General features: G+C 36.7%; 1 protein-coding gene across 1 annotated transcript; it reads right to left on the bottom strand.

Annotated features, from left to right (window-relative positions):
- Positions 1-415: 415 nt before the first annotated feature.
- On the bottom strand, positions 416-20,016 carry LOC130243619 (gamma-aminobutyric acid type B receptor subunit 2). The gene is made up of 19 exons (XM_056475865.1): positions 19,657-20,016; positions 17,169-17,306; positions 16,896-17,066; positions 15,974-16,075; positions 15,406-15,471; positions 14,040-14,228; positions 13,688-13,930; positions 12,405-12,465; positions 12,246-12,323; positions 11,501-11,651; positions 11,273-11,405; positions 11,067-11,174; positions 10,370-10,492; positions 9,355-9,465; positions 9,021-9,245; positions 4,209-4,442; positions 4,011-4,113; positions 861-939; positions 416-759 (listed from the first exon to the last, which is right to left on the bottom strand). Exons 1-19 carry the CDS (start codon positions 19,900-19,902, stop codon positions 609-611), a joined length of 2,712 nt encoding a protein of 903 aa, XP_056331840.1. The 5' UTR covers positions 19,903-20,016; the 3' UTR covers positions 416-608.
- Positions 20,017-20,836: the final 820 nt, after the last annotated feature.

The following is a 20,836-nucleotide window of genomic DNA, read 5'->3' as shown; positions in this document are numbered from 1 at the left end:
GATCAACTATTGATTCTCCGTCATTTGTGGTTCATGTTTTTACTATTAATGCTTATCAAAGATTGCTGAAATTCCAAACAGCAACATTTATTTGAGCTAAAATATTTTGCAATTGTCACATTACAAATGTGTTTACTGTTACTTTGATTCCTTGAGACTTTGCTGAATTTTTTTCTACTTTTATAATCTGCTTTTATAATCTACTTTTATAAACTTTTACAATCTATCATTGTTTCCAAGCAATATGAAGCACCACAACCTTTCAGGATTTATAATAACCAAAACTGTTTCTTGAGCAATGAATCATCATGTTGTATGGGGATTTCTGAAGGATCGTGCACTGAAGACTGTGCTGCTGAAAATGTAGCTCTTAACTGAAGGAATAAATGACATTATATAATACAATAAAATAGAAAATAGATGTTAATCACAAAATTAAAAATGTATCACAAAATTATTCATTTTATTTCATCTTTGAACACCTTGGTGAGCAGAAACGAAATTAAAAAGTCCCACCGAACCCAATTTCTTATCTGTAGTGGACATTTAAATGCATGGGTATATGTATTTTACTTGAGTTTCTTTGTGAACCTGCTGAGTGTAGTAAATCACAGTCCTGTCAGCAGCAGTCCATATGACCCAGTTGTGGGTGTTTGCAGGGGGCTGTACAGGGGACTGGAGTCATCCATCACTCCTCCGACAGAGGGCAGGTAGGCATGATGCAGAATGGGCAACTGCAGAGAGAGCCTGCGCCGAACACTGTGGAGGAAATAAATGAAGTGTTCTGGAGTTTTCAAACCATTCTCTTTGAAACAAACTGAAGACGTTGAAAAAAATGGACTGAGACAAATAAAACTCACTGTTCAGGGGAGTTGATGTCCTGATGCAGAATCCTGTCACATCTGGAGCGTTCAGGGAGAGTCAGGCATTTATCCTTGGCTGGAACAAGAATAAGTGAATTTAAAGGGCACCTATGGTGAAAAATCTACTTGTAAAGCTATTTGGACAGACATATGTGTAGGTATAGTGTATAGACCATCATATTGGGGTGATATAAACACACCCAGTCCTTTTTTTTTTCAATTTAACAACATAAAAACGGTGGACCAATTGAAGCGGTTTTCAGAGCGACCGCAACTTGATGTAGGAGTGCAGTCCCCCCGCCCACCAATATTGATTGACAGGCGCGCATCACCATATCCTCAGTTTGTTGTTTCACGTCCGCCATTTTCAGTGTGTAAGTCAAAGCGATGTCACTAAAGGAACACCCTTGCTCTATTTTTAGATGTAAGGCTCATTGGGCTCAACACAAGATCAACATTCACCACATGATCGCTCTAATCAGAATGTTTGTAACTTTAGGTAGGTTTGCAAACATGTGTACTTTTCATTGCGTCTACCTTAAACTTCAACCGTTTGCATTTCTCCCTGAGTCCCTGTGATCTTAACAAGGTGCAGCTGGACAGTGCGAGCACGTTGCCTCACGTGTGCGTCTCTCCATTGGAAATAAAATAATGAACTTGCCTGCAGACTCCACACCAGAAGCGCCGCTCTGTGTGGCGAGACACTCAGCGTCGCGCAGCGCTATGCATTTTAGAATTCTAAACACAGGTTTCTATCAGGGTACACGCAACGGTGCTTCAAGTCGACGGCTGTCCGCGGCACCCAGCCATGATTCGGGACACTTCATGTTTCTGCTGCGCCACAGAGCACCACCCGAATGGTTTCATTTTAAATACCATCCGAATGTGCGTGTCTGGTGTGCCGTGTCGTGGCTCTGACCGGCGCTGCCTCAGTCAAAGTTAATTCAGTGTGTGTGGTTATTATTCTCGGAGTACAAGCTCGGCACTTTAAACTAGCACACAGTTGGCTGTAAAACTATACAAAGACACAAATGATTTTGTACTCTCTGCTTGGTCTGTGTCCGAGTCGTATATGTATGGCTAAATGTTGGTCCTCTCACTCATGTTGCTTCTCTCTGTCTGCCTGTCTGTTGCCAAACACAGAGGGGGGGAGCTCTTGGCTCCGCCCCCTTGTTACGTTGGGCGGGAAGTCGAAACTAATTTTCTTATGAAGCAACACACCCCTAAAACAGCGAGCTGTGTACACGCCCCCAAAACAAAACTTTTTAACACATTATAATAAAAAATCTGAACTGTGTTTTGAACTGAACCTAAACTGGCACACTCAGAAGAACCGGTGCTGGTATAGTGTGTCCACGGTCATATTGGGGTGATATAAACACAATAAGTCTCTTTTTTTCAATTTCCTGACGTTAAAATAGGATTCAACCCCCTCCCATTTTGAGGCCCACCACAACATGACGTAGGAGTGCGGTTTTCCCTGCTCACTGAATTGATTAACAGCCACGTAATAACATGTAACACGTAAAATCATATCAAATCCACAAGACAGGATATGCGCAATGCAACCAGGTTTAAACGATCTCTTCACCTCTCTGTGATCAGCAGCACCTCAAGAATGAGTTTTACAAGTTTAAAACGTTTTTAAAACAGCGCATGTTTGTGATGAAGACAGTAAAATTGCTTGGTAATTCTTCACCACAGCCACATGTCAGTACAATTATAAAAGAAGACGCTTCAATCCCGGTTTGTGGACGTTAAATCGGGTTTATTTTGTACATTAACATAATGGATATCCATAGAGCAGTGGATATTAACATGAATTCTGTCACATTTGCCGTGCAAAAACGACTCTTTGTGTGCGACTCTTCATTACATAAAGGTTTTATTCTTGTCTGTCACTGTGCTTCAGACACAGCAGGAGAAGGCTACACTCACAGCAATAGTGAGCAATCTCTTTGGCTCTGACACGCATGTGGGAATGGTGGGCGGAGAGAACCAGCTCGTTTGCATTAAAGGCACAGGCAACAAAAACAGCTACAATGTCTTAACAGCTCAAATTTCCAATATACATAAAGATATAATAAATAATCTGATGGGTATGTTTAAACTGAAAAATTACAGACACAATCTGGAGACACAAAATACTTTGCGTCAAAAGGGGGTCAAATAGGTGCCCTTTAAAAAACATCAATAATTTTTACAGAGTTACTATGTTTCAGATGAAGTTCAAAATAACATGAATGATGCCAACTCCCTCTGAACTGAAGTTTGTGGGAAGGCACTTTTAATAAACAGTAAAGGGCCTGGAAGAATATTTTAATGTACTTGGTTAATTTGACAATAGAGTGAACACAGATATGTGTCTACATTTGATTTTATTCAAATTAATCATGGACCATAACAAAAACTGTGGGCCAAAATCTGAAAATTCAGGATGCAGTTGGACAAACTGAAAAAAAAACTATTTTCAATCAATCAATCAATCAATCAATCAATCAATCAATCAATCAATCAATCAATCAATCAATCAATCAATCAATCAATCAATCAATCAATCAATCAATCAATCAATCAATCAATCAATCAACCAATCAATCAACCAATCAATCATTTATTGTATACGTATTAATATTAGACTTACTTTAATGAAATTTATTTAAACACTCATTTACTAAATATTTCATAAATGCAACAAATATTTAATTAAAGGGCACCTAGGTTAGCCCTCTTTTCAGATTTAATATAAGTGTTTTGCGTCTACGGAATGTGTCTGTAAAGTTGTCTGTAAAGTGTCTGTAGACGTTTTATATAAAAAAATAAAGCAACAAAGGTAACTATGTTCATTGTGATAACTGAGTGTTGCAAAGGTTTAGTGAGGTTTACGTCACTCATCATACAAAAACAGCTTTTTAAAGTCAACATAGATAACACATTTAACTTTTTGAACAAAATAGACAGCTAAAATACACCAGAGAAGTGTTAATTAAACATCACCGTTTAAGGTTAACAACCTCTGCCTTTTTAAACCTTTTTGGCTTAAAATTTTAATTTGCTGCGTTTCTGATAATAAAATCAATAGCTAATGGAAACAATAGTTAAACAAAAGACGTTTTTGCACACAGGACCTTTCAAGAAATCTTCTACCTGTTTTGTGCACAAAACCTGTGACGATGACTTTCTCTGTCGCACGAGCACTCGTTTCATTTAGATTGAGTTGCCTGGTCAGATTCTCCAGTTCAGAATCCAGCTGCAAGAAAAGACAAATCAATTAAAACAACATACAAAAGATCTCATCTGTTGTTTTTTTTTTACCTATAGTAACACTTGCAAGAAGCGTCTCACGTAATTAATGTGTCGTCTGAGGTGAAGGTTTTCTGATTGATGAATTCTCAGGCTGGACGAGATGCTCAATGTCGCATCAATCATAAAAACAGATACTCCAGGATCGCTCTGCTCCACCATGCTCCTCTTGTCTTTGTTTTGTTTAGTCTCCTTTTCTAGTTCGCTATGCCACTGTGTGAGGTGGAACCTCCTTGACAAGAAGGCAGGATCAGGACCCATCCTTATGATGATAATCTGGAAGAATCATGTAAAAGATCAAATACTGTTTGATCTCCATCACTAAAACTTAAGAGATTTAATTTAATAACATAGGAGAAATGATGAAGATGTCTTTTAAGATATAGGTGACAACATACTATCTTGTCTTTCTGTTTGACCTGTTCTACAACAATTTTATTTGACATTTATATTTATGTTCTTCTCTGACAGTATGTATAGTTTTTTCTTCCTTTTATTCTTATTTACAGGTTTATGCATATGTATTTATTCAAATATGTGTGTTTGTTTGTGTTTACATATGTATAATTTGTAATTTTTTATTTTGTTTCATATTGTTAACAACCATGCTATACAGATTAAACCAAGTCAATGTTAAGGAATTCTGCTAATACCATTGTTGATAACCATGCTTACTAAAACCACAATAAAGTTTAAGTCTAAATAATACTTCTAAACTAGTTTGTTTTATAAAAGAAGCTGCTTTTCTTACAAGGCTGCATTTATTGCATAGAAAATACTCAAAACTATACAATTGTGAGACATTAAAACTTTAAAATCTATTTAAAATTATATTTAAAATGATTAATTTGCTGTTCTATTAAAATCAATTGGGTAACAATTTACTTGAAGGAGTGTTCATAAAATTACCATAAAACCTTCACAATCATGACATGACACATTGTGAATGTGATTTTATGCATGCTTATGACAACTGTCATTAGGTGTCATTCACTTCATTTTAAATGCAAAGATGACATTGTTTGTTACACTGTAAAAAATAAATCAGTAAAATTTACGGTAAAAAAGCGACAACTGTGGTTGCCAGTACTTTACCGTTAAAAACAAGGTACAAACCGTAAAAGTAATTTCAAATTTTTACGGTAAACTACCATTATTTAATTAATTTATAGAGGTAATATGTCTGTATTTTGAATTACCAACATCTACACATCTTTTGTTACACAGTCAAGCTGCGGTCACACTAGAGTTTGAGCAAGTAAAACTCTGTCGTACGGCGCTGCGAAAAGGGGCAGATCAAACAAGATGATTAGACATTTAAGAAAGCCAGCGATTGCTCCATATTTTACATTTCTATCCAGAGAGGTCCTGTTTTATTCCTTGATTGGTCTCACGCATTTAAGGGATGCGATTTTGCAGGTCAGAGTTCACGAAGCTTAAACTTTGCACCGCAGCGAACTGCGAAACTTAACGCATGACCCTGCATTTCTGGTCTGACACATTCGCATGCGTATGAATGGAAGTGAATGGGAGGAAAAGCCCAGTGTGGCCGCAGCTTAAGACACATTAGCACACCCATATGCAGGTGGTGACGAGGAAGTTACATAATGAACCAGTGCTCAATACAATCAACTTTTCCCACAAGCAGAAAAGTGTATCAATATATAGAAGGTGCTCAGTGTCATTCACACAGCTACTAAACACCAGTATGGTAACATGCATAAAATTAAAGTCATGAAATAAACATTATTTATCAACATTAAATGTAACATAAATCTCTAATGTACATAACTGATGGGGAAACAACTAAAAAGATCCATAGTAATGTCAATAAAAAGCTTAAAAAGTGATGTGCCATACAGCGAATTCTGTGAAAGTCAATTTACGGTTATTCGCCGTATATATTAAGGAAACATACTGTTAACCAGGTTACTAATTTGTACTGTAGCATTTTTACAGTTTTTTTACCGTTGAAATCACAGCCATTTTGTACAGTGTATGACAACTTGACAGAAATGCATCAGAAGCAGTTTTTGTCTTGACAACTTGACATTACCAAGAGAACAAATCTTATCATAAATCTGTCATAAACATGATTGTCATGATTTAACGTCTGGGTTCACTTCATGAAGGCACAGGATCGCAGGAGTATTACATACGTAGATTTATTAATAAACACTTACATGAAAGAACACAGGAATGACATGGGGTGAAAACAAGCATCAACGTAGAATACCGGACGAAGACTGAATGACACACAGGGGCTATAAATACATTGGGGATGATTAAACTCATGACACACAGGGGCGGAACACAGGTGAAACAGATGAACATAACTAATGGCGTGACCTAGAACAATGGAGCACATGGGGAAGGTCACATGATCAAAACAAATGGAACACATGATCTGACACATAAAGCTATTATTATCATTAATATTTTTTTTGGCATCAACTACAGTGGTACTGTCATGGGTGAACTCACAATCACACAGATCGCAGGGTTATCAAAAAAAAAAAACACATTTACAAAAAAGCCTCAAACACAGGTGGAACATAGAGATGTGACAATACAATACTGGACAAAGAACTAAACAAACTCAGGGGAAAAAAGGCATGAAGAAATTACTGAACCGATTACAAACAGGGGTGTTACAGGTGGAACTACTGAAACTAATGAATGGCGGGAAAACTGAACAAAGGACATTTGAACATGTCAAAAACAGAAGCACATGGAACAAACACATGGGACATCACATGAAACAACAACCACATGAACACAGCACAGACACACCAGACTCGTGACAGGTACAAGCTGAATTTGGCATTAAAATCTCTCATTAAGCTCTTCGCAATTGTTTGACAGACACTTTCAATGAGACATTTTATGACAAATACAGTTTGTTCCACTGAAATAGTGATCAAAAAATATTTATGACACAATTATTGTCATAACAACCAGCGATCTAAACACCCTAGATCACTGGGAAACAAGCACAATCACTAATGGACTACAACTCCTTACATGCACTCCGCTCACACATATGTGTTCCTTATCCTGACTGATTGCACACACAGCACCAGAGGATTGTCAAAGACTGATTACACACACTATTTAAGCTACACGCACAGACACCTTGGGACTGAGCCTTGCTATCTTGTAATGCTTTCATGTCTGAGTATTTTCCTGTCTAGTCTTCCGTGTTCCGAGCCTCGCCTTTGTTCTTCAGTGTACCCTGACCCTTTACCTGCTTGGCTACGATTTTGGATAACATTTATTGTACTGTTTTGCACCTGCTATGATCTCTGCCTGTATGACAATCCTGCTAATTAAATGCTGCATTTGGATCTGCTATTATGGTGTTCATCATCGTCAATCCACAAACTTTACAATTATAATGGCCTCATGACAATCATGTTTTGGACAGATCTATGACAATTTTTGTTGTCTTGATAATGTCAAAACAGGTTGTGATGTATTCAACCCAGGCTCATTCTGAATATGTACCGCTACATACATTTCTGGAGAGTGACAAATACATCCCAGGAGGTACGTTTTTTTGCTGTTTTTGTATTCATGAATCCACCAGAGGCCGCTGTGTATGAATTTTAAAATCTCAAATTCCTCTCGCAAGTGCCATTCGCGCCTGCCCTTCTCACAAAAAATTCCCCAGGGGCTGCTGTTGAGTGACTGAACGACTGACTCGCCCACCCACTTCCCAATACCCAAACCGAGTTTTAAAAAGCAATCCAGAAAAAAAAGCCCTTGCCTGATTTTTACCACGTTTTCAGATTTTACAACATTCTCACCCTGTTATTTATTTGTTTATTTAAAATTTTTTGCTTTCTGAAAAATCTGCTTTCTGAAACCATTCTTCACCAGACATGAATTACGTCGTCGTGGTCAACTCCACTCTGTTTCTCAAGTCTGCCAATGTACATGGCGAGCTACTGGTTAAACTGGCAACAGCGGGAAAGCCGTCCATATGGAAGTAAGCGGTCAGCTGGTAAGCGTGAAAGACACAGCATCAAATTGCCCCATAGCGTTCGTTTTAAAGACGAAATGCAGCCATACGTTCCTCTGGCTATATAATTCGCAATCTCCAGACATATATATAGGGGTACGTTTTCAGAATGAGCCTATGTTGGATGCATTTAAAATGACATAGCTGAGCAAATGACATTTAATAACAGTCATTAGAAACATGCATAAAATCTCATGTGCCATGTCATGATTATAAAGGTTCTATGACCATCCCCTACAGGTAAAGTATCACTACCAATATTATACTCAGTCTTTATTTCAATTAACATTATAAATGTCTTTACTTTCACTCTTGAACGATTAAATGTGCATTATTAATAAAAGTAAATGCATTTTAATGATAATTTTAAAAGGTAGTGTATCTCAAAAATATCACTTTTCATAAACATGTAAACCCAGAAGAGAATAATAACACATTTTTGTTGAGCAGCAAATCATCATAATAAAACGATCATGTAACACTGAAAACTAATAGAGTAATAAAGTTAAAAAAAGACACTTTAAGTAAATCCCAGGAATGCATTCGGTTTTAAACTACATTCCTTAAGAAAATAGGGTAACACTTTATTTTAAGGTGTTTTTGTTACACATTTCATGTACTTTCTATAGTAATTACTATTAATTATGAACAATCACAAGCAACTAAACCAAAAGCTTACCTGCATTCTAACCCCAAACATATAATAAGTACATGCAATTAATCAACATTCCTCAGTAGTTAAATGAATAGTAACACAGTAACGATGAAATCCATATATTTTGACAGAACTATCCCTTTAAAGAGCATTTCAGTGAACATGCATGTGGTACCTTTGGAACGAACACCATACACAGAGTGCAGCAGCAGCATGTGATGATCACAAGGGTCACAATGCAGAACTGCACGTTTGGTTGATGCTGCCAGAACATTGATGCACAAGTACCAATCAGAATGACAGGCACTGACACAAACACACTGAACCGGATACTCCTGCTGTCGTTTACGGCAGGGATGTTCATGTGTCGTGTGCTCCAGGCCAGGAAACAGGTGCTGAGCTGTATAGGAAATGTTTAAAAAAAAACATTGAACTATCTGTTTCATTAATGCTACGGTATGTAGTTAATCACTTTGTGAAATCAAATATCAAAATAACAAATATCATACAAGCAATGTCCCCTTATAAATATAGAATGCAACCATCCAGAAAAGCCCATGAGTGTTTTCACATCGCTCTGAGAAGGGCTGAATGAAAAAATCCTGGCCGTGAGGATGAGGCTAAGACAATAAAAAAGATAAAGGGTTTAAAACATAAGCTGATGACACAGGGAATTGGATAGTCATGGAGAATATAATGACTTATGATGTTATTTGGTATCTCTAAGAAACAACATAGGCTCGTTCTGATAATGTCCCCCTATATACATTTCTGGAGATTGTGAATTATGTAGCCAGTAGTACGTATGGCTGCATTTCAACTTTAAAATGAATGCTACAGGGACGTATGATGCCGTTCCTTTTCGCGGTTACCAGCTGGCCGCTTACCTCCATTTGAACGGCTTTCCCACTGTTACGAGTTTGTCTAGTGGCTCACTGCATATGTCGGCGGGCCTGAGTCGCAGAGAGGAGTTGACCACGATGACAGGGTTTAAGTCTAGCAAAACAGTTCCAGAAAGAGGGTAATACAAAAACAGAAGAAAATAAAATAAAAAAAAAATAAACAAGTAAATAACAGGGTGAGAATGTGGTCAAATCAGAAAACGTGACTGCCGCAAAGGTTTTTCTTTTCTGGATTGCTTTTTAAAACACTGTCGGTTGGGTTTAGGCAAGTGGGTGGGTGCTGGTCAATTAGTGATTTTGAAAACACTATTGGTTGGGTTTAGGGAAGGAGGAGGGTGGGTCAGTCAATCTGTCAGTCAGTCAGTCGACAGCGGACTCTGGTGGATTTACGTGAGAAGTGCAGGCACGAATGGCACTCACGAGAGAAATTTGAGATCTCAATAAGCGTACACAGAGGCCTCTGGTATATTTGCGAAAACAAAAACTGCAAAAAACGTAGCTCCTGGGACGTATTTGGTGCTCTCCAGAAATGTATATGGGGTACATATGCAGAATAAACCTGGGTTGTTATGAAAGCCTGTGCTGCTTTAAGAGTAAATTGGATTTTTTACGTGTTGCTCACCTGTATACGATACTCCTTCACTGTTCTCCTAAAAGGATCCAATATTTGCAAACTAATTATTAGACTTAGGTCAATCAAAAAAAGCAACACAACCAGGAGATCCGGCCCATAATTCTTTGTGTTCTGTGGAAAATACAAAATAAGTCAGGTGCAAAAAAGATATTGAAACCCTTAAAGGAATGGTTCACCCAAAAATGAAGATTTCCTCATGTACTCACCCTCAAGTGGGAATTTCTTTCTTCTGTTCAACACAAAACAAGATGTTTTGAAGAATGTTGGAGAAAAAGCAGCCATTGACTTGCATAGTATAACAAAAATACTATTAAAATGCTGTTTATTCCTATTTGTGTTCAACAGAAGAAAGAAACTCAAACAGGTTTGGAACAAGTGGAGGATGAGTAATTTTTGGGTGAACTATCACTTTAAAGTGTACCTATTATACCTTTTTGAATATTATCTTTCATGTAGCGGGTAATTCAGCTGTTTGTAAATGTAAAAAAAGGAAAACCACAATGCATGTTATGAGAAAAACATGTATAGTGTGTAGACCTTGGATATGCAAATAACTTCCAAAACAAAACATTGGAATCTTTATAACAGTATAATTGGGACACTTTAATAATAGAAATTAGCGTTATAATTTAAATTTGATTATAATTATAGATTTAATATTTTTATGGTTGGTATTTTTTCTTACCTTTTTATCAATGCTGTGGTTTTTAAAGAATAAATGAATCTGCCATATTTTAGCAAACATTGCCCCAAAAGCTGTGGTACATCCAATAGATAGACATGATATCTGCACCTGTGAATAAAGCCACAGATCATTACCTTATCAAAAGAATTGTACTTAGAATTCTAGTTGTAAGGCAATGATTTCCAAACAATAACAATAGGACTTACAGTGCAAGAAACTTCAAATACTCTGTCGGAAACATATGAGCCATCCAGTCCCATAAAGAAAATGGAGGAATAAGACAGCACAGCGCCAAGAATAATCAAGGAGTTCATCAAAGGTCTTGACATGCTAATAGCCCTGAGAATGACATTAGAGCAGAACACAAGCATGGTTTAAAAGAAATTAATGTGGCATTGTTGCCTAAATTAGTAAAGATCATTAACCTGACTCACCAATGACTGCGGTGTTTTAGACTGAACACTAGGAAAATGCAAGCTGTAAAAATTCCTAAGAAAGTCAAAAACGCCACAATAGCATAGAGCAATATGCTGATGCGTTTCCTGTGAGGATACACGTGGGTTCGGTCCTTTGTGGGTTTATCTTCTGTTGATTTCAAAAACAATTATAGTGTATGTTAGTGAGATATACTGTATATGTCATTATGCACATTCCTCACCTGGGACCAACTGCACCAGCAGGTTGTTTTTTATTTAATTTAATTTGTTTTTTATTTAATTTGAATGCTTATGGTTGGGTAGTGTTATGCTATTCAATGCAACTGCGCATTACTTTATGGAGAGCTTATGACATACTACATTCTGGCATAACAAAATGTGGTGAAAGTACAAATTGTATTTTAAAAATACACTGCAAATAATGCTTTCTTACTTAGAGCTGTTGTCATGTTTCTAATACATCTAAAACATTTTTAAATCAAGAAGCATTTTCTAGACAATTAAAAAATATTGTCTGGTTTTCAGAAATAGTAGTCAAAATTAAGTGATTTATTTCTTAAAACAAGCAAAATAATCTGCCATTTTGATATTTGGACTAGAAACAGGACGGAAACTCTAAGAAAAGCACTTTACTTTGTAGTTAATAAGCGGACGTAATGTTCCAGTTAAAGCAAAAACTTAAACAGCTGGTGCATTTCTACCCTGGTCTGATAAACTATATATTAGACTTAAGTTTTCTTACTGTGAAATCTGATTGGACTGATGAACTCCAGCTCATCTGTAATGGCACTGTATTTTTCAATATCAACAGCCTTTCCATCTATGGAGGAGAAAAATAATTCGCTGTTAAGATTAATTAAAAAACAGCACGAGGAAAGAAAATGTAAAAAATGGACTGTACCTTGATACTGGGCAAACTTCACATTGGCCACTCTTTCACCTTTTTGAAACGTAACGTGTCCCTAAACACAATAATTTGCAACAATATTACAGTTTCAACAAAATCAGAAAGCTGTATATGGGTCAATTACTTATTAAGAATTTATAGCAACACTTTATTTTAAATCAAGTCATGCCATTACCAAATCATTAGCTAACGCTTTTAGTTCAATAAACTATTAATTAGGTGCTTAATAGTTGTTAAGGTAGTAGATTTAGGTATTGGGTATAGTGGGAATGTAAAATAAAATACTTCATATCTGCTAATGTACAGTTAATATCTTAATAATAGGCAGGCAATAAGCCAGAAGTTAATAGCATGAATTGTGACAAACTAACACGTTACCGAATTGATTAATGTATTAAATATATATTTTTCCATAATGTCTCTACTATGACAAATGTATTCAGTTAAAATAAAAAAATATAGGTTGTAATGTTTTAATTGTCTAGACATTGTAAAAAAAACCTTTTAGTATTTATATTTAAAAAGAAATAAATAAATTGTAAACTGATATTGTTTTGAAATAATGTTAATAATGGATGGATGGATGAATGGATGGGTGGGCAAATGAGTGGATGCATGAATAGATGGATGGATAGATGGGTGAATGAATGAATATATGGATGGATGGATGGATGGGTTGATGGTTGGATAAATGAATGGATGATGGATGGATGGATGGATGGATGGATGGAAGGATAGACGAATGGATGAATGGATGGATGATGGAAGATAGATGGATGGATGGATGGATTGATGGATGGATTGATGGATGGGTGAATAGATAGACAGAGAGATGGATGAGTGGATGGATGGATGGATGGATGAATGGATGGATGGATGAATGGATGAGTGGGCAAATGAGTGGATGCATGAATAGATGGATGGATAGATGGGTGAATGAATGAATGAATATATGGATGGATGGATGGGTTGATGGTTGGATAAATGAATGGATGATGGATGGATGGATGGATGGATGGAAGGATAGACGAATGGATGAATGGATGGATGATGGAAGATAGATGGATGGATAGATGGATGGATGGATGGATTGATGGATGGATGGATGGATGGATGGATGGATGGATTGATAGATGGGGGAATAGATAGACAGAGAGATGGATGAGTGGATGGATGGATGGATGGATGGATGGATGGATGGATGGATGGGTGGGTGGGTGGATGGATGGATGAATGAATGGTTGGATGGATGGATAAAAATAAAATGTTGTACATACTGTTACACCGAAGAAGTTGATCTTGTCCATGGCCTCCAGAATCATCTGACCCACTTCTTGGTCAGTGAGAGTGAAGTTGCGATGGACGCTGTATCTCTCTCTGTACTTCACAGTCTCCATGACCCTCGTTAAAGCTTTGGCAATAACCCATGTACCATCATAAGCAAAGCCGTGAAACTTGCTTGCCCCCAGTTGCTTCATCTGTCGCCTTTCATTGTACTCTTTCTCATACTCTTGAGGTGTCTGAATAAAATTAGGACGATTAGAACGAAAACAAACTAAACAATTATTTCTCTACAGCCATTTACACTGATTCAAACAAAGACGATGAAACAGTCAAAAGTGAACATACCCTACCAGAGATCCCTCGGATGTGACTGGAGCTGAGAGACTCAATATCAGCACTGATGGATCCCTCTATCGCAGTCAGTATATTTTCAGATGTGCAGTTAGTGGAGTCGCTCTCAGTCCACCAGCTCGACTGAACCCACTCAGGCAGAATCCACTGGTATTTCTGCCCATACATCCTGAGATTATATATCTGTGACAAAACAGTATATTAAATTCAGTTCAGTTCAATTCAAGTTTATTTGTATACAGCTTTCACAATACTGTCTCAAAGCAGCTTCACAAAACGTGCACATTATTGCATTACAATCATGTGTATGTATAAAATCTTGTAAACACCAAAAAAAAGTATAAATCTACTGTAATATTTACTATAGTAGCAACAGCCCTGTTTATTCAAGCACAGGCTGCAGTTTTGCTGTACGTCGCTGCTTTTGCTGATTGGCTGTCGATGTTTTTTATCGTTCACCAGCTGCATTCTGAAACTGATCATTATGATATTGTTTTTCTGTGCTGTTATCCTTATAATTATGATGTGGACTATGCTGTTTTGTTTTTTTAGAATTGTTTTAGCTATAATTCTTGGTGTAAACGGGCCTTATTTTTAGTCTGGTTAGATGTCATATTGATTTTACCATGAATGAAAATGACACTTTGAATGATAGCTTTAAAAAAGCTGCGAACTTTTTTAGGCCTTCCCAGAAGTTAGCATAACCCTGGTCCCCCTAATAAACACTAGATTGACTGGCTTTTGACTCAATTATTGCAGCAAGTAAGCTCTATGGCCAGCAAAACTGTATGATCCTTGAATGAAGTGTACAAACATTGAACATGACCAGAAGTAAAAATCTAAACATAGTGTATAAATTAACTAAACCACAGTTGCATGGATTTCAATGGCATCCCCATAAAGCACCTGACAACTCTTCCAATCTTTATTAAAAAAACAAAAGCATTAAAAATTAGTTTGGTAAAAGTAGACAAGTGATGATATTGCCTGTTAAAAGGATGTCTTATGTCCTCAGAATACACTGTACTCTTATTTAGTCACAAAACAAAAGCTTTCGGCTGTACATTCCTCTGTGACGACACCTGATTACCAAAGGGACTAAGCCGAAAATAAAATAAATGAATAAACAAAAGCTATCAGAAGCCAAAAACACATAAAAAGTTATATATATTGACCACTACTACAAAAGAAAAGTTCTAAAACACTTTCCAGGTTTTAGATTTGAAAATAAGTCATTCCTAAATAACTTAATTCCCACTATACAAAATCTTTTGAGCCATAGAAATGTCGTTCTTCATGGAATCATCAATGTCAATTAAGATCCAATATTTTCAGGAGTAAATGGCGGGGATGTACTTACACAGCAGAAGACTTTAGTGGCTAAACTCTGATCAAAATGACCAATGACTATTCTCACATCATTGTCCTGTAAAAAGAAGAACTTGTCAAGCATGATAAATGTCATTGTATCAGTCACTGTAATCTGTGTATGTCTATGATAAAAATGATTTTAAGTAGCTCGTATCAGTATCTTTAGAAACACTGAAACAAATGATTCATTGGATTTACTTTTTTTTTTTAAAGGTAAGTGGTTGCAAACAATTTTTATGTGCTGAATTTGTTCTGAATATGTGCTGAATTTAATTTCATTTAGTAAAGTTCAATTTAATTTGTTTAAATTCAGCCCATGTAAATTGTTTGTCACTTACCTTTAAAAAATTAGTAAATCCAATAAATCTTTTTTTTTCAGTTCCACACAATTCCGTCATGTTGTCTCACACAAATTAAGTTAACTTAATCGTTATGTTTTGTTTTTTCAGATGTAAGCAGATTGAACAAAACAATTAAGCTTTCCCCAAAACTTAAGAATTGTGTTGTTTCAACTCATCTTAAATTTGTGTGAAGAAAGCAGTCAATCTGATACATACCTTCAGTTTTTTCACACAATTGCAGGGTGCATCAGAAAAACTCTCTGCTTCTGCAAGTTGGATGTTTGCCTCCTCCAGATGTCTGCTCAAATCTGTCTGTACCTTTTCAAGAAAGTGTGAGTTTAAGTTAATATTCTGTGAGCCTGGTTTATGCAAAATAGTCTCATTCTGAAAACGTAGCCCTATATACATTTCTGCAGATGGCGAATTATGTAGCCAGAGCTACGTATGGCTGCTTTTCGTCTTTAAAAGAAATGCTACGGGCATTTTCACGCTTTGCGCGCTTACCAGCTGACCGATTACTGTACCTCCGTATGGATGGCTTTCCCGCTGTTGCCAGTTTGTCCAGTTAGCTCACTATGTATGCTGGCGGACTTGAGATGCAGAGAGGAGCTGACCACGATAACAAGGTTCGAGTCCGATGAAGAACGGTTCCAGAAAGTGGGTAAAACAAAAACAGGAGCCAAAAAATAAAATAAATAAGTAAATAACAAGGTGAGAATGTGGTAAAATCTAAAAACGTGGTAAAAATCAGACTGGGGCTTTTTTATGGATTGCTTTTTAAAACTGTCTGTTGGGTTTATGGAAGTGGGTGGGCACTGGTCAATCTGTGATTTTGAAAACACTATTGGTTGGGTTTAGGGAAGTAGTTCAGTCGATCGGTCGGTCAGTCAGTCAGTCAAAAAGTCAGTCAACAGTGGCTTCTGGTGGATTTTTCACAAGAAAAGCAGACACAAATGGCACTCGTGTGGGAAATTTGGTATCTCAAAAAGCGTACACAGCGGCCTATGGTGGAAAACAAAAACTTCAAAACGTTGCTCCTGGGATGTATTTGGCACTCTCCAGAAATGTATATAGAGGTACGTTTTCAGAATGAACCCGGTTAGGTTTATTTCATCATATTTCCTCAGATTTTAATTACCTCTGTAAAACTGTGCTCACGCTGAGTCAAAGTTCCAACTCTACTCCATCCATACTGCCTGAGAAATCTCACCAATGCCACATTAACCGCACGGTCTGATGGCACAGTACGGAAGAAGTTTGGAAATCTTTTCTTGTTGGCCAATGAAGGCGTCGTTACTGCAAATGACAGCTGGGAAATAGAATTAGGTGAGACTATCAAAGAGTGTGTACAAATTTCCTTGAAATTTACCATTTTAAATGGAAGAGAAATATCAATAATCAGCCTGAGTACCTGCACGAGGTTCCAACTCTCCAATGATTGAGCCAGGACTGATGTCACGGATGAACAAACACCTCCAAATATCATCAGAGGTTTTGGGCCACTGAATATAGTGTCAAAGAAAGCTTTGAGTGTTTTGCTGTTATCACACTACAAACAGAAAGGGACCAAGAGTATTAAACAACATATCGTGTAATCTTTTGGTACACATATGCCATAAGATCACTGTTACAATAAAAACACAAGGAAGTCAGAATTCAATGTAATTGATAATGTTTGTTTTGTAAAATATTTGGTATTCACCTTATTCTCCGCCTACAAGCGGGCGCAGCCATTTTAATCTTTTTGGCTCGAAACATCCGGTCTCATTCACGTCCATTCTTTTTTAGAGGTTAAAAACAGCTCGTAATGCTGCTTTACGCTGCAAACTGATCTTTTCTTATTATATTACTCTACTTTTTATGTATAGTCATGCAAACACTTGTTTGTAGAGCAAGTAGTTTGACCGTTTTCTGCCGTTTATCATTTCTAGTCATTTCTCCCATAGGCAACTGAATCAGAAGTCCTAAAACAATCGCAAAAACGAGCGCACTTCTGCATTGTAGAATAAGGTCAATAGTCTGGAATTTTATAGTATATTTGAAGCATATAGATTTTAATCCATGCATGTTTGAACACCAAATATGTGTCCATAAAGCAGTTTCATAGAGACCATGCATATATGGTGTATAAATGAAAGAATAACATCTTGAACTGACAAACACAGAGTACATGGTGTATCTGAGAAAATGGTCAGTGAACATTGATTAATGGCTTAAAGAGTTAAAGAGTTAGTTCATCTAAAAATAAGAGCATTTTATTAATTACTCATACTTAATGAGTCATGTCAATATAAACCCCCAAGATCTTAGATCATCTTCGGAACACTAGTTAATATATATTTTAGGTGTAATCTGAGAGCTTTCTGATCCTATATTGATAGCAATGTTCCTGAACTATTAAGTCCAAAAAAAACAAAACAAAAAATCCTGAAAACCATTTAGCGCTGTGCAATATATTGTTTTAGCATCGACATTGCAATGTGGACATCTACAATAGTCTCATCGCAGGACCTGCTATGTTGAGTTGTGATTATAATGACCAGGACTGAGGTTTCAGAACATGATTTGTGGAGTCATTGCAAATTTGAACCCTAATTGAGTGAAAGATTTTTATTTGAATGTGTCTTTTAAGGAACTGTGACTAAGATATCAACTGAATTTAAACCAAGATATTCAATGTAACGATTGTTAAATTGTATTTAATTATTTATACAATGAAGACAATATATTTGATTAATGTTGAATTTATGTTCTTAGACTCCACAGAAAAACATTAAACACAAAACCTTATTTTCTATTGTATTCATCTATATTCAGTTCAATTCAGTTCATATTTATTTCTATAGCACTTTTACAATGTAGATTGTGTCAAAGCAGCTTCACATAGAAGATTATAGTAAATTGAAACTGTGTCAGCCCAGTTTTCAGAGTTGAAGTTCAGTGTGGTTCAAATTTCACTGCTGAAAGTCTAAACACCGAAGAGCAAATCCATTGATGCGCAGCTCCACAATCTACTGTATATGCGCAGCCACATCTATTCTTGCAAATTTGTATATTATGTTTTATGCAGATGTATGAATTCTTTACAAGTAGTTATTTAGGTCATCTTTTGTGAAATTATATTCATATCGCAATGTATATTGCAGAAAAACAAAATATTACAATGTCAGTTTTTCCAATATCGTCCAGCCATAAAATCAACCAAATGCCTTTTCTCCTTCTCAGTGTTTCTTCTCCTCAGTGTCAGTATAGTGTGCATGTTCATGTTTTACGCTTTAGGCCACACCTCTGACTTATTACCTTAGCTGTGCTTTGCTTCAAACAGAGGAAATTCACTGCACAGTGCTCGTGAACTTTACTGACAGAGGAGAAAAAAACTGTCGAATAAAGCAATTTTGTATTATTTTCGTAGCATAATATTTTGATTAAACCACAAAGGCATATGTTTGTTAGTTTTTTGAGAATTTGTTTTTGTATTTTTCTGGACTCTGAAGGAGTCTATGATTAGGGAGCTCTCAGATTTCACCTAAATCTTAGGTCTTGGGGGTTTAGAATGATATGAAAGTCGAAATTAGAAATAAAATTATCTTAATGTTAATACAAAGATAAAATCACTCACTGCTCTTGACTAATCCCTTCTGTAACTTCATTAAAGATTAGTCTAATTAATTAGCAATGATTTTATTTTTCAATTTATTAAACAAATCTTTAACTTGTAGAAAGGTAGAAATTCAGTGGGCTCCAATTTTGTTTTGTATCCCACTGATTTTCACTACATATACACAGACAAAAACACATTTTCCAAAATTCCTCTGCAAGTAGAAAATATAATAGGGTTTGGAAGAATAGTAGAGTGACTAAATAAATGTTTTGCCTAAATAAAAGTTGTATTTTGTTACCTCTGAGTCTGTGAGCTGAAACTGAAGCTCGTAGTTGGCTAAATTAGATGACTGTTCACTCAAATGATGCAGTGCCAGCTCAACAGCAGGAAGAACCTCAGCAGTAATGTTGCCTTTCCCCGATGCTACGCTCAGTGGCATAATCCATAAAACTGGCAGCTTTTGTCGCACCAGGCAATAGCACAATGGTACCCGAGTAAGTTCCAAGAAAAAAATAACATTCAACAAGCTCCACCAGTATTCCATTCTCCCAGTGGAAACTCAGGTCCGTCTTTGGAAAGCAATCAAGAGGCAAAACAATCTTACGCTGTCCTGTGTGAGGTGCTGCTTCTTACAGTAGCCTAAGCATTACTAAAGCCTGAGAGAACTCAAGCCCTCAACCATCCACAGGGATAAAGGGATAAGGACTGACTGTGGACATCTGCTGCTGTTCTCTAAATCCTCAGAAACAGAGGTCTTGTAGGAAATACTATCTCACAAATCTCAGGACACTCAAGTTTCTCCTAATACTCACAACATGGCACGGGTCGTTTTGACATTTCTTATGTGAACCAGCTAACACAAATAGCAGCTTATTTAATTGGTGCCTTTGAAGAATGTAAAAAATAAAAATAATAATCTGTGAAAATTATTGTAGGGCACAGGTGTCAAACTCAGCGTCGTTTAGTTCCAACTCTAGTTAAACACACCTTATCAAACTAATTAAGTCATTCAGGCTTGTTTGAAACCTATAGATAAGTGTGGTAAGCAGGGTTGGAACTAAACTTTGCAGGGCTGCCGCCATCCAGGAACTGAGTTTGACACCGTAGTTTGACACCCATGCAGGCAAATTATTTACATTTTAGGTGATAAATGTTAATATACCAACCTATTGATAATGTGTTTTAATTAATTTACTTTAAATTTTTTTTTCTATTATCTAGAACTCAGACTCTTAAGCAGGTCACACACCAGAAGCGTCGCTCGGTGGCGCGCCGCATAGCGCCATGCAGCGCCATACATTTCAGAATTCTAAACATAGGTTTCTATCAGGCAGCCACGACTCAGGACACTGTTCATTACTCTTCCGCGCCACAGAGTGCCATCTGATTAGTTTTTTTTATGTTAAATATCATGCGAATGTCCATGTCTGGTGTGTGATACATTTAACTGTCATGTGCACGCCGTGTCGCGGCGCCGA

The sequence above is a fragment of the Danio aesculapii genome, chromosome 16 (assembly GCF_903798145.1).
Source record: "Danio aesculapii chromosome 16, fDanAes4.1, whole genome shotgun sequence".
In the NCBI taxonomy this organism is placed as follows: Eukaryota; Metazoa; Chordata; class Actinopteri; order Cypriniformes; family Danionidae; genus Danio; species Danio aesculapii.
Note: the sequence above shows the minus strand (reverse complement) of the source record. Positions and strands in the feature narration are given on the sequence as shown.